We start from the raw sequence: 23,274 nt of genomic DNA on the forward strand, positions 1-23,274 counted from the left end.
CAAAAAATTAAAAAAAAGGGCAATAGACAAAAACAAGCTATATAAAACTTTGGTTTGAGAGAAAAGAAAAACAGTATAGGATACAAGAAAATGTACATGCAATGAAGGCAGCTGTGATGGAGAAAAAAAATAAGACGGAGGGAAGGCGGGTCCATTTCTGCACATAATAGAACAGTCATTGGCACTGGTTTCTACACAAAGTGCTGACTTGTAAAGAGCAGCACTCATACTTTTTTTTGCTCTTTAAAAAGGCTGCCCAGAAAACTCCCAGTTGGAACCCAAGGGTTGTGTACAAGGTGCCTGAGCAAAATTAGACAAAATAACCCTCCCTGTGCAATAGAAGTCAGACGTATCAAAATAAAACAGTATACAAATAGGCACACAATATGTACATTAACAACATTACTGCAATTGTACTGATGAGAATACCAACATGTTTTGTCTAAAGGTTAAGATCTTTGCAATTGATATCAACTAATCATTTTGGCTGAAACCTTAATACCTGGGGTCCTGACAATCATTTTTGCATTCCTGTAAAGCAGGGAAAAAAGTCACCCATTTCCAAGTGATTGAGAAAACCAGGATTCTGATTTCATATATACAGTTATCTATCCGTCAAGTCAGTGTCAGTAATTGCAGTGGACTAGGAATTGCATAACCACTTGAAACTAAACTATGTATTAACATTTAATGACATACACTACTGAATCACTAATTGTTTGTGATTTGTGTTGCCCATCACATCCAATGACCACTGACTGATTATGACTAATGTAGCTGTACTTACAAAGGAAGTAACTGAAAAAAATATGAAGAATGAAATTATGGAAACCTCTCTTGTATTCTTCCACCCCAGACTGCACATTGAAAGGAAACTTTACAGGCTGAAGGTCTGGCATCAAACCCCATTCCTGTGATACAGATCTGAATCTCATACATGACTTTAAAGTGACTTTCCATTGAGGTGACATTTATCTTAAAGCATACAACTGATCATGAAGTCATTTTAAAAAAAAAAAAAAGTCAAAAATAAAATTACTTTAAATGATAGCTCACCAGCAAGTGTGACTGCTGTGTTTAACTATGTGAGGTGTGAAGAAAGTGAGCAGCTCTCAGTCATGTTATGAGCCGTTTCTTCATTTACACAACCTCTGTGTACATCACCTACTCCGGTTTCTTGTGTGCACTGTGCATATAATGTGAATCTGCCAACACTTGCCTGTGTGTGTGAGATACACAAACAGTCCAGATGCCAACACTAGAAAGATTGTCATTGCAAGACCCGATGCTGGTCTGGACTGCATCACAAAATACCGAAAAAAGCAATTTTAAGATATGCATAATGTATTCCAGACAGTGATGTCTAACAGAAAAAATAAAATTAGAAAGAGCATATTTGCAAATCAGTAGTTTACCTATGACATGTCTTTGAGGCCAATTAGAAGTGGCAAACCTCTGATTATCTGTGTATTTTAAGGACACATTTGACCCTTAGAGACTAATGGCAGGGGAGCAAAAAAAAGGCACCAGAAATTTCAGTTGTCTGTACCTTGAAAATTATTTCTCTGCCATGGCTGCGACCATGACACACTGCACTGACACTCAAACATACTAAAGCACAGATTTAAAAATCCCCAATATGAATGTCAAATTTTAAATTAACTAGTACAACTTTCCTCCTGGTAGTTTCTGAAATGCATACCATTTGTGTATTTTTGCAATACACAATTCACATATTCGGAAAGATATTGAGGCTATGGTCATCCAGTTTTTCCTCATTCAATTTTAAATGATGCCATTTTTCATATTTAAATTTGAATTAAGCACTAGCAACTGCAGGGATTCAGATATTGTTGCACTGCAGAGATCCTTGAGTTCCTGGTGAAGGGCCCCGCAATTCTACTTCTCCATGCTAAACCAGGGCTGTCACAAATACACAAAACACACAAAGAATCCTCCTATCCATGCAAATGTACAACCTAAAACATCTCACATATCCAGTACACAAGGTCAGTTTCAGACCACTTCAAAAATTAGTGTTTCATTCCAAAGCATGAAAGGTAACTGGGTTAAAAGGAGAGTAAACAGTACTTAATTACTTGCGGGTGTCCGGTATAGTTCAATGTACAAACACGTTCATAATGAACTGCTCAGCTATCGAAATCCCTTTTTTACTCCTAAAAGATAAAATTCCTTTTCACATATTTCCATGCAAAAGTCTGCGCTGACTGATGGCAATGTGGAACTGTAACCATTTCTTTATAATTACAGTACATACTTGGATACTTTGCAAGGCACCAGCAGATGTAATTCACTAGGAGGGTTCAGGCCCTGTTGGAACTGGTTCATTCAGACAGTGTCCAGATGGAGCTCAAGATCTTCAACTGAAGCAGTGAGGACTCATAAGCCTCAAATTCAGGTTGGTAAAAAACTACATACATGAGTGCCCACCCTCTAATATTATTTTTGTCATAGGGGTGTTCTGCCCTGAATTTGACAACTTAAGGATATGGTTCATGCTGAATACATCTTTCTGATGACTCCAGTCTATTAACCTAACAGACATTGTGTCTTTGGAGTGTTTTCACCGCATTCTGTGAGTATGATGAAATGCATAAAAAAAAATTATGCTTTGTATACACAGCAAACAGATGCGTGCCTTTGGAATCAAATCCACAAATGCACAAGAGACTTGCAACACTACTCAAAACAGAAAAACTTGCCTGCTTACTCCTAACTCAAAGTAGCACACAAAGGATTGTGCTACTGTGCCACTTCCAGTTCTTTTATGACAAGTTCTTCAAATAGTCATTGCACTATCAACATGGCAAGAACATTTCTCTCATGCTGCCCACCAATTTTTCATTCCATGAGATAAAATCATGACATAACAAAAATTGTAAGTAAACCATTTTACAATGACACTGGATGTGTTTACTTTCCCAAACAAAGAAAAGGCTAGAATGATAAAGTGGAGAGTCAAAAATGACTTGTTATAAGTGACTGGGTTGCTGATTCAACACAATTCCATGACACAAAAGAGGGATGCTCTGCATGTGAATCCACAGCAACAGCAGCGCATGTCAGGCCCTGCGCTCCACAGGCTGCAGCAGACACACCTCACTCCCGGCAGACAGGATGGGCAGCCGGTTGTCCATGTGATAGCTGATCAAGTGACTTACACTCTCAAATCGGTGGTCTTTGGTACGAACCTGGGTGTGGAGAAGGGAAGAGAGAATAAATTGAAACTGTTCTGCAAAATTGGGATAAAGGGCTATTACATCTCCTTCTGGCATATCATCTCCTGCTTTCATAATCCAAAGTAATGCCCTGAATAAAATCTGTTGCTATAATTAATATAAAATATTCTGAAGATGTCTACAGTCTTGTTTTGTTTCTGGGTTTTGTCATTTTAACTCCAATAGAGGCAATGGAGAAAGACTTTACAGGCCACTAGTCGTGCAAACACCGAGCCTGTTCTGCCTGGGGGTTCTCCCACTCACCACTCCTTCAGGATCCACAAGCAGCAGATGTTTAGGCTGCCCACCCTGCTGGCCAGTGAGGACATACTGTCCAGGGGTGGTTCCCGATTCCCGCACCAGAAAATCTCCATCCTTAGTCAACAAGCGCTCTGCTAGCCGCCGGCTCAGGCTGCCATGGAACCAAGGCTCACGCTGCAGCTGCTCAGCCAGAGGGGGTGCTGCAGCACCAGATACACCCAGTGCATCATCAAATGGCTCTGCAACAGAGCAGGAACATTACTGTACTGAAACAGTAACAGAATGAAGAGTGCAGTAGGAAGTGAATTAAAACAAGACAGGAAAACAAATACCTACTCATATCAAAAGCATCTCTGTGAGCATTGCCATTAGGTGCAGCAGCTGCTGGGCGTGGCTTATCCACATTAACATAAGATGGGTCATCAAACAGATTGCCTTCCTTTATCCCCACTTAGAAAGAGAGAGAGTATTAAAATGCAGAACCAATTTTAAGGATTGTCACATAGTGGCTTTTCAAGACAATGAAATTCTGTTTAATTTCATTTGGTCATGAATTCCTAAGTTACTTTTATCCCTAACTCACAACCAATCAGAGCTTAGTAATAGAGATGTATCAATGTATCCACAGACCAGGTTATGTAAAAGTTTATAACTACTACAAATAAAGTTGTCTTTAAAATTTTAATAAAGCTACTTTGAAAGTAAAATGACAGAAAATAAAAATGTCTCCACTATTTCCTATTCCAAACCCAACTGTTCAGCAATATGTCACTTTTTGTTGTTCACGAATGCCGGTGACCACCAGACACAAGCTGTTAAAGGAAGTAAGCTGAACTAATGTGATCCCACAGTAGTGCAGTATTTTGTCTGAATGTGTTTTATTGAAATTCGGTGAATAAACAGTTTGGGTTTTCTTCACTACCGAGATATTTCGGAAAATACACAAGCGAAGAAAATTTAAAATGTAATGATATATTCAAAACTTAAATATTAAAATTAGACAAATTGAATAATGCTTTTATCTTTGAAATTTCATAACCATTTTTAATAGAAGGACCCAGTGAAGCAGAGAGAGCAGAAAGGAATTCAGCTGTAGATATGGTAAGCATGTCATATGTGCAAGTAAGCAACATACTATGTCAAATACTGCAATTTCAATGAGAGGGATCACATACCTGGTAGAGGTGGCAGGGGTTGTTTGTGCGCATCATTCTGTCCTGACTGTCCGTAGGGCTGAAAAACATCATCATTCATACAGTTTAAGTTCACAGAAACTGCAGGAATGAGCTAACATGGATTAGTGCAAGAAATATCAACAATCCGGGGGAAAAAAAGCTTTATAAAACAGTGAACCACAGAGGGATAATGGGTGAATTGCTCCTTTAGCCAAATGAGGACTGGACAGTTAAAGTAAAGTGGTTCAGGGAGCTGGGATTAATAGTCCAAAGGAGACCGTTGCTTCCTGCGGTCTCCCCACTCTCTCACCAGCGTGGCTCCTGTGGTGTGACCTGGCCGGTTCCTCATGTCCACCAGGCCACCGGGTGGAGGCTGCTTGCCAGGGAAGTTGTTGTAGTAGGGCACTTCGGGGGCAGGGGGGCACTCATCTTCCTCTTCCTCCCATGCAGACCCGTCAAATGGAGCCATCCTAGCCAAAGATTTGAAGTCAGACTATGGTGACCTTCAGTAAGATCACACACTTAGGATAGCAGGTCCATAAACTTACCTGTCATGAGGAGTGACAAGTTTTGGGGGGTTCTTTAGGTACTGCTTGAAGCGCAGTTCAAAGGCCTGACCAATGGTGCTGATGACTTCTTGAGCCAAGCCTTCAGGGCACTCCAGGATATGACAGGCTATGCAGACAATGTGGAGCATAGTGACAGGGGAGGAGGGAGAGGAAGAAAAAAAACTTTCCTTTTCCCAATATGTAAAGTCAACAGGAAACTAATGTGAAGTGTTACTAGAACACTAGCAGTATTACCACAACTGTTACTCCTTTGAAATGTTACACATGCTGTTCAAACTTATTTAAATCTATCAGGCAAGCCAACACGTCAAAGTTTTCTATTTCGTTTTCATAGTTTATAAAAAATATTAGGTCTCACCTCTCTGGTTGACTGGGTCTTTGGCAACATAGGCAACATATTCTGCTGTGTCCTGAAGGTGGGAAAGAAAGGGTACAGAAGAGTTTGGAGATGGGAGGTGGGCCAGACATGTAGCGTATAGAAGGGCACAAAAAGATAATGGCAAGAAGTTGAATAGTAAATCATAACGGATAAAAATGGAAAAGAACACTATTAATAAAAAATACACAAAAAGCTGAAGGGAAGACCAGAAATATCTGAAAACAGAGTGTAGAAATAAATGAACATACAAAAGGAGACCAACATTATAAGTGAAGTAAGGAAACAATATAAGTGACATACGCACCTATACCCGAGTGAAAGAATGAGACATAAAATCAGGAGCGAAACAATTGAGACTGACAAATTAGCTAGAGGGACAAACAAAAACAGCACTGAAGGGAATGACACAACCAACCTGACAGTGGAGAAAGGAGAGAGAGAGGAAAAAGAGGGGAGAGAAAGAGAAATTAGAGAGAGAGAACAAACTGAACTGAGACATATGACTCACTGGGTCTCCTCCAGAAGCAAAAGAGATGGACTGCATGTGATGGTTGGCAATAATCTGCAGGGAGAAATGGGGATGGATAGTAAAAAAGACAGAGAAAGAGAAAAATAAAAAGATAAGAATGATGAGATGTGAGGATGTGAACATGACACATGGAGGGTATATGAAATGAGGGACAAATGAGGAAAAAACCGATTGTGGAAATTTAAATTTCAATTCAAAACTGTACTTTGAGGAAAAAACTCATCTTCAGACACCACCACAAGGCATTTTTATTTCATAGTTCAGTACAAAGTTAAACTTCTGGCTAATTAACAGCTTCAAATACAATCAAAACAGATTGTATTTATAAAAAATTAAACCATTTCCATTCTCCTGCCCGCATGTTACTGTTTAGATTTCACTTTTAGTGCCAGTCTTTTCAGTGAAACACTAAAGCCCACATGAAATTCCCATGGTTCGACCTACCTGTTTGCAGTCTGCAGCCAGCAGATTGAGGCTACTGGTGGACACTGTAAGAGTGATTGTCATTCCAGCAAACTGGAGATTGCTCTTCCCCAAGATGGAGGTCAGGCAGCGAGCAGAGGGCTGGAGGACCAAAAAAATAGATAAACTTATGCAATTTTCCCTGTGCTATTAGTCACATCACCACCAGTAATGTGGACAGTTTCAAGTGGTGATGTACTTCAGGTGCAAAAGCTATGTCTATCACACTGACCAGCAGCAACTACATAATAAAAGTACTGAAATTCAGCACAGATAGTGTGAAGAGGACAGGAAACGAGTGAGATCTATAGAGAGAAGTAACAGTTGGACAACACTTAATCTGCCAGAATAACTGGTTCTGAGGAAGAACAGCTAAAAGATAAGAGTCGTAGATTCAAACGGAGAGGAAACTAAAATATGAAGCACTAGAAAGCACGGGAACCAGAATGCAAACGCTGCAGCAAAAAAAACTAGGTTGCAGCATTAAGGTAACCACTTCATCCTGACAACCCTGCATTCTTACAAGAGATGAAAGATCCCAAAGGCTGAAAATTTCATGTTTCCACAACTAGAGCGAAAGGCTACACTTGAGTGACTACAATGCAGGGGCTCCCAGATTGGTGAGGCAGCAGTGCTGTACCACGGGGGCAAAAAGCTTCCCACGTTCCATAGCTCAAGATTACATAAAATGTCATGCAGTAGGAGTGGTTGCCTTGGGAATGTGTCTGCTAAGCAAATAAAGTAAGGTGCGTAAGAGCACTGGGACATGTGTAGGTGTACTGCAGTTTCTGTTCTATTTGGGGAGAAGGCAAAGCCCAGGATAGGCTGCATTTGTGTCAGAGAGCCAAAGCTGATCTTCAGCTTGTGCTCCTTTTTAGGTGGATGGAGGCAGAGTGGAAAGTAGGAGGAGGATAAAGAGGGGTGTGGTATATGAAAGATGGACAGAGTGCAAGTAAAGGGAGGACAAAGATTTCACAGAAAGTGGTGGGATAGGGAAGACAGGGCTGGAAAAGAAGGAATTATGTAAGGAGGATAGAGGGATCAGGGAAGAAGGATGGAAGTTGAAATGAAAGCAGAGAGGGATGGATGTTATGATGAAAGGCAGAATAAGGGTGGACAGAGAATAGGAGGATACCTTTCTCCTTCGCTGAGCCCCTTTGGCACCAGGCACTGCTTCACACACCACAGAGACAGCCTCCCTGTAAGAACAATTAATAACCCTAGTAAACACACCACACAAGAATCATATACAACTTTAAACAACACTTAAAATGCATTATTCAAAACACGGATTATAGAACTCTCTGTACAAACATGCACGTGGTCGAATTTAAGTCACTTTCACAATTCTCATATTTTGTCCTCAACAAAAGCATTTCATCATTTTGACCGCAGAACCAAATACACAATGACTCATTTTCATAAAGCCTTCAGCGCTACTCACAATTGACACGCTTTCCGAGAAACAGAGGAAACGGCCCCGATTCCTCCCATTCCAAATTACGAGGTAGTAAACCATGAGGCCTGTTTGTGCCACTACTGTTTCGTGCTGGCAGTTCCCCCCCTCCCTTTTTGCATATAAATAAAATGCAGAAAACAAGCAAACATGGCATGCCCTTACACAATAGAAATGTAAACAATTAATGCAAATGAAGGAGAAATGAAAGTTAACAGGAAACCTGGCTGCAGAAACTGTACACGGGGAGCTGAAAGTGAGCAAGGGATGGAGGTGAAGGTAGGCACATGTGGTCAGAGCTATGCTGTCTGCTTCAAAGCAGCCCCCCATCCTCCACCCCCACCATACTGACCACAGCTGGAGACTGCGAGAACATGCTTGCAACAGAGTCGGATAAATATTTGATGCTGGGAGGGGCTCCTGACCACAGAAACAAGGACAGAAAACCAGAAGAAACACCAGAATGCAGAAAGAAAAGCTTGTCAGTCCTGATGTGTGTATTAGATTTCGTTTTTTTTTTTTGGAAAATGAAATTAACATGTTGGGAGGGGGGGGAGCCTCAGGGTGAATAAAAATGTAAGACAGATACATGATTTAAAAACCCTCGGTACTGCTATCAGCAAAGCAATATTCGAGAATTTCCGGGATCATGCCTTCACAGACCCGCTCAGCTCACCGTCATTAAGCCAAACAGAGTAACAAGGAAACGTGCAGACTTACCTTGTGACCTGAGTTCTAGTATTGAAATCCAGAGCTCGCATTGACTGTAAGACCTCCACACATCCCATATACTAGAAACAGGATAACAAAATGTTAAGCGTCGCACTAAAAAGATTATTCCCTTTTAAAAGATGAGTCGACCAACAAAGGGCTCCGCATCTTCAGATGTTAACCCCTCTCTCAGTACAGCTGAAATATTCTTTATCCCCCCCCCTTACAAAAAAACATCCCAGGATCCCCTGGAAAATATACAAAAATGATTACTGTATTATTTCTGTAGACTCCATAACCAAACCACCCACTGCACCATAATATTGAAATCACAGGCACTAATCAAATGTCTAGTTCCTAAAAAACCGTTGAGAAATAAGGGCATTGATAACCGTATACATACCCGAACAGTGTAAGAAACCCCCGTAGTGCTCACTACGTTGTCTGAATGGAGCCAGCCGCGGGTTGGCTTGTTGACGAAGGACCCATGGCGTGTCCACTCGTCCCCTCCAAGCTGCCCCCCCTCTACCCTGGCCCGTCGTGAGGCCCCACCGAGCCGGTTCATGTCCTGCGAGGGACGGGGAGGGGGAGAGGGGGCTGTTATTGGGGGTGCCACCTCCACCACGGGCTCCCCTGGGGGCTCTTCCAGGGCCTGAGGGTTCTGTGGCCTACTTCCGGGCTTCAGACTGGGAAGCAGAGTAGCAGAAACACCCAACCGCAGGGAACCCATGCGGGGGAAAAAAGAGCACAGTGTAGTGGGGCTATTCTCAGCTGGACAGGGTGATGAAGGAGGAAGGATTGGAGTGAGGGAAGTGGAGGAGAGGGAGGAGGGTAACCCTGGAGGTGTAAGAGGGGTCAAGGGTGCAGAAGGAGGCAAGGAGGGGTTTGAGTTGGTATCATCCGTTGAACTGAGAGATTCACTGCGGAAGTGGGTGTACTTTGTTTTAGGAACCAACTCCATTTTTGATCTTCAGCATGGAATTCTTTAAGGGTTTATGTCCTTTAGCCACACTTTATGTTGATTTGTGGGTCACTTAAGTTCTCTCTTTGAATTCAGAAGTCTTTGTCTTGTCCATTCTTCTTCTTGTGTTTCCACTCCATGTGAGTCTTCATAGGTTCTTGTATCTCCTGCATTACTGAACAACGGAGAACGGTACGGTTTGCTCCACGACAGTGGCCATGACAGCAAACTGCAAAACATGTCTGTCCCTTTAGTCCACTGTGGATCAACAAGACATCGTCTATTTCACCATCACTGAACTGCAGTATGACCCTGAGTGTCTGGCAGCCTGTTTCTTAGGTTAGCTCCAAAAGCAAATATATAAAAGCACCTTTGAAACAAAGAGTCACAAAGCATCCGTCTACGAGATGTCTGTGTGCATATATTTTTTCCTACATGTCTGAGCCGAAGTGTTTATGGCTGTTTCCTGGCCAGCAAGTTAGCTGGCCTGTCCGCCGTTCTCAGGCTACTTCGGCTTCGTGTCTAGGTGTGCATCTCCACCCTGTCTGGTAGTGCATGTGGCCCACATCAAGGTGTTCAGAGAGCCCTTGTCTGAAAGCACCACGGCAGAAACCGGACTTGCACCAGAAAAGATTGTAGATTTGGTCATCAATGGAGACTATGACTACTTGCTGTCAAGCAGCAGACAGATCAATACCATGGGAGAGGCTGGTGGAGAGTAAAAAAAAAAAAACAATAACTCAATACAGGATGGAGACATGCTGCACAGTGTAACTGCAGGGCACTGCCCGACACTGCCAAGTTTCTCCCGACAAACCTACACCGAGTTGTTGCACTTAAAAAAGGAGACAAAAAAAACCCCTAAATTTCAGCTTCTCCGTCCTACCTGTGCTGTCTGCATTCCTTCAATTGATTGTCTAATGCTTGTTTTACTCCCTCTCCCTCTTCCTCCATATGGTTTCATGCCCTCTCCCAAAGGGTCGGGGTCTCTCCTTCCCCCGATCCTCCTCCCCCTCCCTCTTCCTCCACACCACCTCTGGCTCTTGCTCTGCTCTCGTCTGCCCTCTCAGGCTTTCCTCTCTGACAGTCTTCTCCTTAAAGCCCTCTCTTCTCCTCCAGACTGTGTACTCTCTCTGTGGTTCCTGCACTTCCTTTGCCTTCTCAACCACACCCTCCCTCCTCTTCCAGATAATCTCTCGCTCCCCCTCTCCCCCTCCCTCGTCACTGTTCCCGTTCTCCAGGCTGTCCTTATTGAGGGTCTTTTTACTTTTTCCTACAACCCCACCCCCCCTCCCAACACCCCCCCCTCCCCGTCCCACCCCACCCCACCTCTGCCTCACACCAACTCGCAAACAGTTGCACAGAACAGTTTCACAGAGAAGTATCTTTATAAAAAAAATAAAAAAATCACAGATTGAAAACAAAAAGAACAGGTAAGAAAGTGGGACTTCAGACCAGCGTCTATAAGCCCAGCCCTGACAGTTTTTAAAAGGATGGGTCTGGTTGTGTTAGTTAAAATACTATACACCAGTACTACCGCCCAAAAGTTATTTACAGGTGACCACAGATGTCACCAAAAGAAATTAATCCTTGGATATACATTAAAGCACAACATTGTGAAATGAGTGTGTGAAAGTCAAGAGGAATCTCCTTATTGTGTCCCTCTCCATGTTTCAATGAGCAAAGTCCCAACAAGGGATCCTTGAACATTAAACAATCTCTACATTAATCATGCACTCAAACAGCTCCCTCTTTACTGAAGGGTGCCAAACCATGCAACTAGATGGACAAAGAATTTGAAGAGTTCCTGAGTGGCTAGTGCTGCTGACTAACAGAAAGACAGTCCAGCTCCATGACATCTGAAGAGTTCACCAGGATGACCCTGTCTAAATGTGGGAGTGTTATAGCAGTATTAGCCAGCAGAATGCCTGTTAGACTTCATACACTACAGAAGTTCAAGTCAGAAAACTGTACATACACTGAAAAATGCTCCATGTGTTAGAACTAAGCAAGTGAAAGAGCAGGCAGTGAAGCGACTATATTTTACAAACAATGATCAACAGAGCTTACATCAGCATTAACAGCCATTAATTTAGAGTCAGCTTGACCAGAGTTTGTATCAGCGGCTTATGGTTTTTCCATCACGCTGATATTTTGCACCTTTTAGGATGAGTGCTACTGGATGAGCACATCAACTCCACTATAGTACAGCATGCTTCAATTCAACATGCTGCACAGAAGATGTACAGTGTAGAGCATAGAAACAAAGTGGTAAGTGCATATAGGAGAACCGTGTTAGTCAGCGGAGCACCAAAGGCTAAAGGTCACTGAACCAGTGGTAGCACCAGGCCATGTAGCACCTGGCAGCACTGACCATCAATGCAGCACCACAGGAGGCCCCACACAGAACATACGACTTAGCCAGGGGCAGAACAGTAAGAGTTGATGCAGCACAGTGGATTAACAGTCCAGTGCTGATGACTGCAAGTGCAGAGCAACGCCCACCTGAATCAGCATGAGCAGAGCGATGTATCACTGCAGTGCACTACCAAGCGGCGCTGAACCACAAATATCAACAGTACTCCATATTACACTAGCAGTGACAGCAGCACAGCATTGTGAAGATGCCAGGCCTAACCTTGCAAGATTGAGATGCAAGGAACTGTGACAAAATAGACCATCAAAAAAAAAAAATAGACGAGACTAACGGAGCGACGTGCAGCAAAGGTCACATCACAACTGTATAAACTTACATCTGACAGATGCACAAACTACATGAGCTGTACTTCTAGCTGCAACACATAGTGCAGCGTGGATGTAGCATAGTGCAATGTCGAGTTAATGAGTACCCTGGCAATGGGAACAACACAGATTAGTGCAGAGGGTATGGCACAGTGTGGGTCAGACTGTGCAGCAGAGTAGCCCCTTTACATGGAACAAACCCTGAGTCTATACAGCACAAAATGTAACGATCGCGTACACATGGAGTACAAAATCGTCCGTGATTGTCCGCTACAGGAGCTGTGGACCGTCTCAATGCCTGACAAGAGCTCCATACAGCATGGTTGTGCACCGGCAGCATCAAAGGTGCCACTCCCGAGACCAAGCTCTGGTCTGGCCGCTCAGTGGGACCAGCACTGCCCAAAGTGTAAATTCAACAGTCTAGTTTGTTTGGTCTCGCTCTTTTCACATAACCTACATGTGGTATACTTCTCACTACAGTGACAAGATCAGCCCCTGATAGCACCAGTAATCAGGATTAAAGAATGTAAAGAAGAAATTACACCTGACCAAAAAAAAAAAAAAAAAAAAAAAAACAACCATAAGTGTATAACAAAACCTGATGATTACGTATAAACACTGAGGTTACAAATTCAGCTACTAAATCTATCACAGCACAGATTCACAGAAAATAGTTTGACACACTCATTACCTATACAGAATTTCTACTGCTACTACTGTCAACTATCAGGATACGAAGATATAAATATTCACAACGGATGTTTGCCAACTTTTGAATCTATGGTAAATATGAATCTATTGTGGGTTCCAGCTTGCATGAATGAAACCCAAAGAAGAAAAAGTGTTCATTTCTGAGTATGAACTATATCCAGATAATAGTATATAGCTATAGAAACAGCTTGAAAAAAATCTATTTAAAAAAACTCATTTGCACTGTATATTCTTATCAGTTGGATAGGAATTAAAAGGGTAACAGAGAACCAATGCCTGATATATATGAAAATCCTCTAAAATTTTAATACAGGAAAAAAAAAAAACCATCACGTTAAAACCTGATCTAAAGAAAAGACTGGAATTCTAAGGGTAACACTGATCTTTCAGCCCACATTCATTTCCCAGCATTTGAAAAAAAGGTAGAAATACGAATCTAATTCCGTCATAAACTGTGAATGAAACTACACAGATTTGGCTATTTACATATGAGTGTCTAAATAATATCAGTATCAATCGATTTTTAAAAATACAGAACCAGACAGTCTCTCTCACTCTCCTAATCTCCTGGTCCCCTCCCTGGAAAAACGTGATCGCTTCTTCAGCCGTCTCTCTCGCTGATCTTAGCAAAAAAAAATTAAAATTTTTTTTTTTAAAAATTAAAAGAATCACAAAGTCATGGCCACCTTGCTAGTTCATTTTGCACATCTCGCCTGCTTGTCAGCAAATGCCGACAACAAAGGACTAGCAGAAAAAAACAATATGCTTCCTTTGTTTTCTCTTCCTCCTGCGTTCCCTGAGCCCCTTTTTCGTCTCAGCTTTCATGGCATGTTGAGGGGACGCGGTGCTGTGCCGTGCTCTGCTTGCGTCTGGTCCGGTGGTGCCCTCTCCTTCACTGTCTCACTGTGTGCACGCGCATTCGAGAATGTGTGCACTAGGCAGAGCACACACACTCACACTGCTCTGCTACAGTCTGCCCTCTCCCTGCCTCTTGTGCTGCCAGTCATCCGTATGTATGCGCGCGCAGCCCTGTCTGCTACAAGCAAACACACACACACACACACACACACACACACACACACACACACACACAGGAAAAAGGAAGAACAGAACAGGCCTGTGGCTTTGCCCTTAATGCTGCCTGGCAACCTAAGAAAAGCAGGGAGAGAGAAAGAGAGAGAATGGTGGGGGAGGAGCAAGATAGGAAGAGAGGGAGGGGGAAATACTCTTTCCTTCCTGTCTCTCCATTTCTCCAGGGCTTCTGGCTTGACTCAAATGCAGGATAAATTATGTACCATATTTTCCATCAATAATCTAGTATAACATAGGATGACATTTGGGCCAGTACATCAACATGACCTACTGTGCAGCATTATAGCATATTATACAACAGAAAAAGCAACTACCATTTTTTACATTTCATAATGAACCCAGGGGTTTACCAGGCCCGGGTCTTTAGAGAGACAAAAAAAAAAACCCCAAAATAATTGCATTTTCTGTGGCACACACTTTTAAACAATAATTTGTAAGGAAACAACTGCTGAGTCAATGGTAGCAATGGAAAGCCAGTGGCCCCTCAAATGTCTGGGGCAACAGTGAGATCATTCACATGCAAGAACATGCTGAAAGAAGTATATACAGTCTGCGTCAGTAAAAGGTGAGTCAATATGTCCCACAATGACTACCGACATTCAAAGTTAGCTCTATTAGTCCACAAAAAAAAAAAAAATCTAGTAAATGAACTATTTCACAAGTTAACTACTTAAACAAGAAAAATCTAAGTACAGCACTTACACCGAGCCCAAGCTGTTTCTAAAAGTATTTAAGAACAAAATGAAGAAAACCCAGTGGAAAGAAACTCCTTGATCCCCAAGCTAAAGACACTTTTTACAGCAAAATACATTAGACAGTGGGACACAAGACAAAAACTGAAAAATGAAAAGAAAAAAAAAGCCCAAACCCCATTAATCCAAGAAAGAGGGAGAAGAGCACAGTCACTAGCTGTGTGCACCAGGAAGCAGATTCCCACACCTGGCCCTTCACCAGTGAAGTCTCAACACCTTGGCATAGGGGTTGCTAGTCATACCTCACAACAGAGTTCAGACAGAGGAACCGCCAGACTGCTCTGCTGAACTTCAGAAAGCTGACTAAAATACTGATGCAGGAACATAAGAATGCTGTTAAACTAAAACTTACAGGATTTACATGCAAGAAAAACTTGCATGGCTACAAATGTTTGTCAATTAACAAAATGATGTGTTGAGAGTTTAGCTACCTTCCATGTACATTAACCAATCAAACCAAACATGGATTAATGCAAAATGTACTTAGGCAGATCAGACAACATCTGCGATTAGCCATTATTAATGGTGTCTGTCATACTAAGACCATGGTTTATTTTCTCTGAATAAAACAGAAGAGAAATGCTATGCAATTCCAACATTTATTCACGGAATAATTCACTCACTTTCAGAATTTTTCTGAAGTTCTTATCAGTGTTGATTGATAGGACTTTGAGTCATACTTAGGCCTTTAAAAATTCAAATTACTGCCTAGTATTCCAATATCAGCTGAACACACTGCAAAGTGTAGCTTTAATATGCATGTAGACTATTTCTCTGATTCTGATCTCTCTTTGCAATCTAGTATAAAAGCCCAAAAAGCCTGAGAAAGAACTGTACCTTTCATCTGGTGCAGAGTCAGTTATCGTACACAAAGTACCATAACTACATATTTGCTACTGTACCACTCTAACCTGGGTTTTAACCTTCTCTTATTTTTGTAAGGAGTGAGGTAATGATCAAGGGAAAATGCAACCACTATCCCTCAGTGCATTTGTGCAAATCTCCAGGGCTTACCACATACTCCATCAGGCAACTGGCCGTGTGTGTGCGCGTCTGTAACCCTAAAAACATCACAAATGGCATCAGGACACACAGCAGGTCTGCACAGCTCACACTTTAGGCTCCTGGAAGGAAGAACATTAGGGGCAGCCGGTGTAGTGTACGATCGCTTCAAAAGAGATGTCTGAGGCACAAACATACAAATGTACATAAATGCTCACACACACTCTGGAAAACGTCGTACAGCACACCGTTCTCCTTCAGAGAATGTCAGAGGTCATGCTCAGGCACACACAGAGGAATGAGAGGAATTGCCCAGAGAGGGAGGTGTGTGCATGTCTCAGCTTGGCTTCCTTGTGCACCACATCCACCACGCAATATAGAATCATGCTTTCACTGTGCCCACTGTAGCTAGTGTGGGCTGGAATTGGATTTTTCTAGAGCAAGGCAATTTTCTTCAAAATTCCTTTTTTAAAATCAGCTAAAAACTTTTGTACACACACAAAAGCATGGATCTTTGCAAATTCCAACTCAAGAACATACAAGGACACATACAATACAATCAGCACCACCCTCATCAATCCTTTCTAGACTTGAATTCTAAGGTGTTAGACTAATAGCAAAAATACACAAACCCTGAGCAGGCAAACAGAAAAATAATGGTTGCTGAAGGAAATAACGTTTCGTTATTCTTTTCCCCCCTCCAAAAGCACAGTGTGGGGAATGGTTCTATCAATAGATTTAATGTCTTGTCATAAAACCTTGAATCCACTTCTTATTCTAAAAGAAATTATTCCTTACAAGAAAATGTATTTCATCTATTTTCACTTTTAGTTCAAAAAAAGTCTTAAATAAAACTATACATGTTGAAAAGGTGCACTAGTTTTCAGCATTCTGGTCTAATTCCGATTTAAATCGTACCACCTCCTCATTTCTCCATAGACATGAACAGTCTGGCAGATGATAGACACAGGCACAGCAACAGATTAGTCATTCGATTACATTTTGTTCCAGACACACAAACTTGAGTACATTTGTCTTTAGAATCTACGAAAAAATGTTCTAAAAAGCAAAAATAAATATTCCCACTTTAAATATCCTCCACAAGAACAGTGATGTGAGAACCTACTCAACAAGCATCAAAATAAGGCTGAATAGGCAAGATTCACACCTGTCGAGATTATCTGAATCAAGGAGGCTGTTCTTGATTTCGGACAGACAGTGGACTGCCTAGAAATTCTTTAGACTCAAATTATTGCAGGTCATTTTTCAAATTTAGCACAAGGCTCTTAGTGTTGTTCCTTTGAATCCTGCCTCCATATAAGGACCTAAAATGCATTCTATATAGAAGCAAATATTCCACAGAAGCCAATTTAATTAGATTTGCTAAAAAATAATCCAAAACAAAATCTCCATAACATTCTACACAGAGCTGTTAGATTTATTAGAGTCAAGCATTTGGCAAACAAACATTTGTTGTGATACGATAAGAGGCTTACCCGCAAGAATGATGCAGTGCATTTCAGGTTGGGGGTACATATAGGGTTCACAAATGCTTAAACACAACACTGAGTACCTTCCCTTGTCCATTATTCTTCATTAAGATCCAGCACTATTACCTAGATTCATAACTTACCATCACTTAATAAATATGGACTTGTTACTCTCCAGATTTTGCATCTATGTTGAAATGGACAGGAATTCAGATCACAGCAGTGGTAACATCAATACAGCACAAAACTGTTCTAAAGCAACCTACCACACCATGCAAAAAAAAAAAAGACTGAATATAATGGAAATCATTAAAATCTGTAGATTTGCTGAAATTAATGCCTAGCAATAAGTACACACTGATTTCTCAGGTTTAACTGAACTAAACAAAAACTGATATGAGGGAAAAAACATTTATTTTCCTCAAAAAGCTCTTGGACATGAATCTTGAAATAATTCTTGCTTGGTTAGTTTTATGCAGATATTTAAATCCAATCAGTCTAGTTGAATTATGTACAAACTCCAACTGGTAGAATGTAAATGCAAGCTTTATTTTTGGATCCTTTCCCTCCCTCACTCATTCATACTTCTGCCTTTCTCTCAATGTGTTGGACAAGCCATGCATGGGCTTCCCTGCACCTCTTCAGGACAAACTCATTTAGACCTACACTTTTACAAGGATTGCCTCGCTGCAGGCAAATTCTGAACAGATGACAAAGATAAAGCGAAAAAGGTACAAGTATGACTAGGTGATACCAGTGCCCACTGCAAGTTTAGTTCTTTTACTGCGGTCAGAACACAGGGAAGCCACAAAAATTAATTCCACAAGTTAATGTCTCCTCCAGCTGATTCTCTAAACAGAAGGATTATTGACCAATGGTCAAAGTGTAAATGGTTAAACTCATACTCACAATACTTTAACTGCCAAGTTGTACAGGTTCACATTAACTGTATACAGAGGCATTGTACAAGAAAAGCTGTCAAATGGTGAACCTCAATAACCACAGGGAGCTCCCATATAGGTACTCCTTCTTGTACTGTCACCTACTACCATATATCAGTATGTACAGCATACACATGGAATCCAAAAGTTTATCTTGAGTCATTGGAGAACTTTGTTTTGAGAAGGGACTAATGCCAAGGCAGAAAACGTGGACAGCATTCTATACAGTTTAATTCTTCTAACACGCTTCCACAATTGTGCAGCATCCAGATGCTCATTTTTAGACATAACGTGGTGGGAGCGTGCGGTAAACAAATGGACTGTTGCAACAGGTTTTTTTTTTAGTGCAGGATGTGGGGCAAGGTCAGCTGAGCAAGCCCCCCTGGTTAAGTAAGGAGAGACGGAAGTGTTAACCACAGCCTGGGTGAGCGGTCCAGATAACCGTGCTTCAGCTCTTGCTAGCAAGCTAACAGTACGGATGCTAAACGCCATCTTCTGCCTGTCCCACAGCCACACACAGGAGCAGACAACTGCTGCAGCCATCATCTGTTGATACAACTGTTCTTGCAACAACCTGGAAGCCTGTCACCTAGCAGAAAATTGTGACATACAGACATACATGCAGACACTTAAGGAGGATGGGAGCTACATTGGTGCAGAGACCACTCGAATGGGTGGGTGATGTATATGCTTGCTCTGTCCTGTCACAAAAGCTGGAGGCAAAGCAGAATGTATCTGATACACAGACAGCTGTAAAAGGTCTTAGCAAGAAAGAAAAGGGATATTAACATTTCTGTATACAGTTTTCATTTATAGATCCTTTGATGATAACTCAGAGGGTAAAAATATCATGCTGTTACCCTGTTTGGCTAGTAAACATGGGTGGAAAGTTTCCAAGTGTGTTTACCTCTGTCCATATTGCGCTACACACACTAACATGTCACAGTTACGAGCAACTCTTGTCCGGTATACACATGCAAGCTGCCACAGTAATTTCACCAAGCACACCAGCAATGCTGGCAGCGCTCTAGCTTTATTCTGCAATCAAGCTGCACAATACACACAAAGGCATGGGTCCAACTGAAATTATTACCCCCCAACCCTACTAAATCAAAACCTCAGCATGTGGGACAACCCGCTGCTTTCTGAATAGTGTCTGCTGGTGCCAGGTTTGTCATGTGTGATTCTTGGTCTAGGATTCAATCCAAGTCCGTTATTCTCCGATGCATCGCTGACCACGTGCCCCAAAGTCTCGATTACAAGTAATCTGGCATGTAGTCTAACTTTGACTCCGCTGCTTTGAGAGTAGATGGTCAGAGCACTTTGGACCAAACAGACGAGAAGTAGCTGGTAGCACGTGGAGTGTGATCCAGTGGCCTTTCTTCACCAGTTTTAAATAAACCCAGAATGCTAGCTCAGAAAAGGCTGCATTGTGGCATTTGTCTGCATAACTCCAGCTTCTCACACAAGTCAACAACAGGGCCAAAATGGCATGAAGGCATTCAAACTATCAGCATTAAAAATGCAGCTGCAGAAACTATTTATATTACTGTAAATGTAGCATTTGGTAAACGTCCTTTCAAAATGACAGCTGACTCGAAGTTTGAAGTGTCGAGATCCGATTGGCCCCAGGTTTAAGAACAGTGGTTCAACCATACTGAATTGACTATCCAAACCGACAGCAAAAACAAACTATCAAGCAAGTAAAGTAATTGATCATTTTCTGTTATAAATCAAAACATTACTCTTTCCACCACTGTATATGAATTTCAGAAGAAAGTCATCACCCACTCAGAACAAATATAAATTGAAGTATGAAATCTGATGTTTTTAGCACTTCCCAGTTCTTGGTCAAGATATGGTAACACTTGTCATTTGTAAATCCTATGACACAGAACTGGTTTACTGGATTATGCTGCGTTAGCTTCCTGGCAAAGACCCAATGAATAAACCTCATTACCTCCCGTCTATACCACTATCACAATATGAGTTAGCAGTGTTCTACGAGACAAGGAAATACATATAGTTTTACTACTACATGTAATCTAGTACAGACAGAATGTAAACTAAAAGTGATCTACAAATTTTGGAAGAGCAACGATTCACAGTTTGAAGGGACACTGAAAACAGCAATTATTTTATTCTAAGAAGAATTCCAAGAGTGCCTAATGAGAATATTTTATCTTAATAGCTAGTGTGTGTGTGTCACTGATGTATGGATGAGTGACCCAGCGTAAGTACTGTATCTAGCAGTGTAAGTCACCACGGTGAATAAGGTGTGTGGGCTGGTAACACTACATAGTATCTATTGTAAGTCGCTTTGGAGAAAAGCATTTGCTAAGTAAATAAATGTAAATGTAATGGGGAGGCCATCATAATTCCCAATCCCATGGACAAAAAAAATACTAACAAATCTATTTATTACATACCACTTAAAATACAGAATTGGGCCCACACACCTATTTAACACAACCGATTGCTCTTAAAGCAGTGCATTACTACTTACAGTTACAGTCCATAATCATAATGTAAACGTTTTGAGAAACGGCTCAATTTTAGCAATCACCATGGTACATGTATATGCAACAGCTTACATCACTTCTTCATTACACGTGACACAACGACAATGTGACCGCATCAGTCTCGTCTGAACGGTTCCTTTTCCTCAATACGCGTTCATTACATTTTGCTTCTTAACGAAACGTTATTTTGCAGCCACGCGGTAATTTAAACAACTTAAAAGCCGCACGACACGTACTGACAGAACATACTTTAGCAATTTAAACAGCCCCACGTCGCTGCTGGTAAATCAACTCAACGTAAATAACTGGTTTACACAGACCTTACTAACTAAGTCCTTTACTTACGGCAGAGTGTGTTTCTAACCGTCAGTGTGACTCGGTCAGTGAAAAGAAAGCAAGACGAGACGAGTGTAACGGCTGACAGCCCGCTCCTGACACACACTTGAGCAGCCGAGCAGAGATACACACTCGGCTAGAACCACCCCCCCCCCGTCCACTCTTTTTCTTTGACCTAACTAACAGCACCGTTCGCTCCACACACACACTCGAGCTGTCCCAGACAATGATTGTTAGAGGCAACTTACCATGATGGCAGTATGAAGTAGAGTAACTAACACAGAACACGAAACAGGTACTGAGCGGTACGACGGAGAGTTAAGTGAATTTATGTATGTGGCGTGTGCCCCGTGTCACTCACACACACACCGCCCGAAGTAGTACAGAGCAACTCCTCCATATTTACACCGAACTGTCGACACTTCTGCGCGCTCCCGCCTGCCTCAGGAGGAAACGTGCCGTCCATTCGCTATGCTGGAAGTAACTAGGCGCGCGAGGGACACAGCGCGAGCGCTCACTCAGCCTCCGGCTGTGTGTGTGTGTGACATTAGAGTCGGCGGCGCGCCTCGGGCCGCCAACCCTGTCAGTGTGAGGCCAGCTGAGGCGCCCGTTTGCGTTGAGCCCCACGCGGCACTCGGCGGCGTGCGAGCCGCTGCCCAGTCGAACTAGCCAGGATGCGCGGTCACGGTTCACGCTACAACTTACCAGCTCGAGTCTCTCCCTCTCGCGCTCCTCTTCGGATTCCCACGGGCTCCTCAAAAAGGCTCTAAACTAAAGTTGCACGGGAGGGGGGCAGTTTTGACTTTTGTTACGTGAAGTTACACACAAGTTGCGTGGTGACACGGCCGTTGAAAGGCTTTTTTGTTTTTGGGGTTTTTTTTTTAAAAAAAGGTGGCCTGGAAACTTTTTTCTTCTTTCCTTTCCTTTTCTTCCTCTCCGCTCCGCTCCCCCCGCCCAACCGCAATGGGCAAAAAAAAAAAAAAAAAGCTACTTCCGCGAGCCGAATTGCTACGTCACACTGCTTGGCGTCCACACCTGGCCGGTGTGCTCGCGACTCGCGATTGCGCAAGAAACAGCAATAAAAGCAAACACCCAACAATTCTGGCGTTATCGCTGAGACCACTTACTGCATCTTTATTGCTGTACAACGTTATATTATTACCGGACTATGCTACTAGCTGTAATGGTGGAGCTGCTCGGTTGAAATGTCACGGTAACATCTAATTTAAAGGGGTCTCAGAAACCACTGACCGATGTGATTTATGGGTACAAATAATTCAGATAAGGATTGAAATGCTTTTCAATGGCATCTCATTTAATGAATTTATGTTTCCGTGTAGGTTCTATTTCTTCGGAAATCTGAGCAATGTACTTTAAACTTATTCTTGTTTCTGTTCTTCAGTACCTGTACGGCAATGCGCAGCAGCGTATGTTCAAAATTCCATTTAATTTTCAGAGTCCTGTTGATAATACTCCTGTCTGCGATGTGTCCGATAAATAAGTGTGTGTGTGTGTGTGTGATTAAATACACACACACACACATATATATATATACGCATTCATATATACCACAATTTGTCTATATAGGTTATATCATATGTAGGTCGCTTTCCTGCTCTATATTAAAAAATCAAATACCAGTATACTTAAACATCTTCCACTTTTTGTACATTTTATTACAGATTCAGCAGGTTTTACTTAAGACAGGTGTCCTTGGTAAACATACATTTACATTTATTTATTTAGCAGACGCTTTTCTCCAATGAACTCTATATGGTGTTATCAGCCCACACACCTTATTCACCAAGGTGACTTACACTGCTGGATACACTACTTACACTGGATAAAAAATATTCTGTATAATATGCATGTTGCAGCTAAATTAATTTTAAAACAATTTATAACTTCTTCCAATCAATCTGAAACCAAGGTCGGATGCAAGGT

At 41.9% G+C, this 23,274-nt stretch overlaps 1 protein-coding gene across 5 annotated transcripts; it reads right to left on the bottom strand.

The window, feature by feature from the left end:
• Window positions 1–549: 549 nt before the first annotated feature.
• shc1 (SHC (Src homology 2 domain containing) transforming protein 1) lies at window positions 550–22,207 on the bottom strand. Of its 5 annotated transcripts, XM_018737494.2 has the most exons (14): window positions 22,036–22,207; window positions 16,054–16,100; window positions 9,185–9,349; window positions 8,791–8,861; window positions 7,750–7,813; window positions 6,597–6,716; window positions 6,132–6,185; window positions 5,603–5,654; window positions 5,224–5,350; window positions 4,986–5,145; window positions 4,676–4,733; window positions 3,837–3,950; window positions 3,504–3,739; window positions 550–3,212 (listed from the first exon to the last, which is right to left on the bottom strand). In XM_018737494.2, the coding sequence occupies exons 2-14, from the start codon at window positions 16,063–16,065 to the stop codon at window positions 3,084–3,086; spliced, it is 1,362 nt and encodes a 453-aa protein (XP_018593010.1). In that variant the 5' UTR covers window positions 16,066–16,100; window positions 22,036–22,207; the 3' UTR covers window positions 550–3,083. The 5 variants fall into 5 exon arrangements, with proteins under 5 accessions (XP_018593010.1, XP_018593019.1, XP_018593001.1 ...); XM_018737503.2 differs by lacking the exon at window positions 16,054–16,100; XM_018737485.2 differs by lacking the exons at window positions 16,054–16,100; window positions 22,036–22,207 and adding an exon at window positions 21,692–21,996.
• Between the last annotated feature and the right edge of the window lie 1,067 nt (window positions 22,208–23,274).

Source organism: Scleropages formosus, chromosome 18, assembly GCF_900964775.1.
Source record: "Scleropages formosus chromosome 18, fSclFor1.1, whole genome shotgun sequence".
Taxonomy (NCBI): Eukaryota; Metazoa; Chordata; class Actinopteri; order Osteoglossiformes; family Osteoglossidae; genus Scleropages; species Scleropages formosus.

Excerpts from the sequence above, each read along its gene's own strand:
- shc1 (XM_018737477.2), bottom strand. The coding sequence starts at position 9,742 with ATGGAGTTGGTTCCTAAAACAAAGTACACCCACTTCCGCAGTGAATCT. Across the intron at positions 3,951-4,675 it reads ACCCCTGCCACCTCTACCAG|TGGGGATAAAGGAAGGCAAT; the intron begins GTATGTGATCCC and ends TCTCTTTCTAAG. Across the intron at positions 3,213-3,503 it reads TTGTGGATCCTGAAGGAGTG|GTTCGTACCAAAGACCACCG; the intron begins GTGAGTGGGAGA and ends CTCCACACCCAG.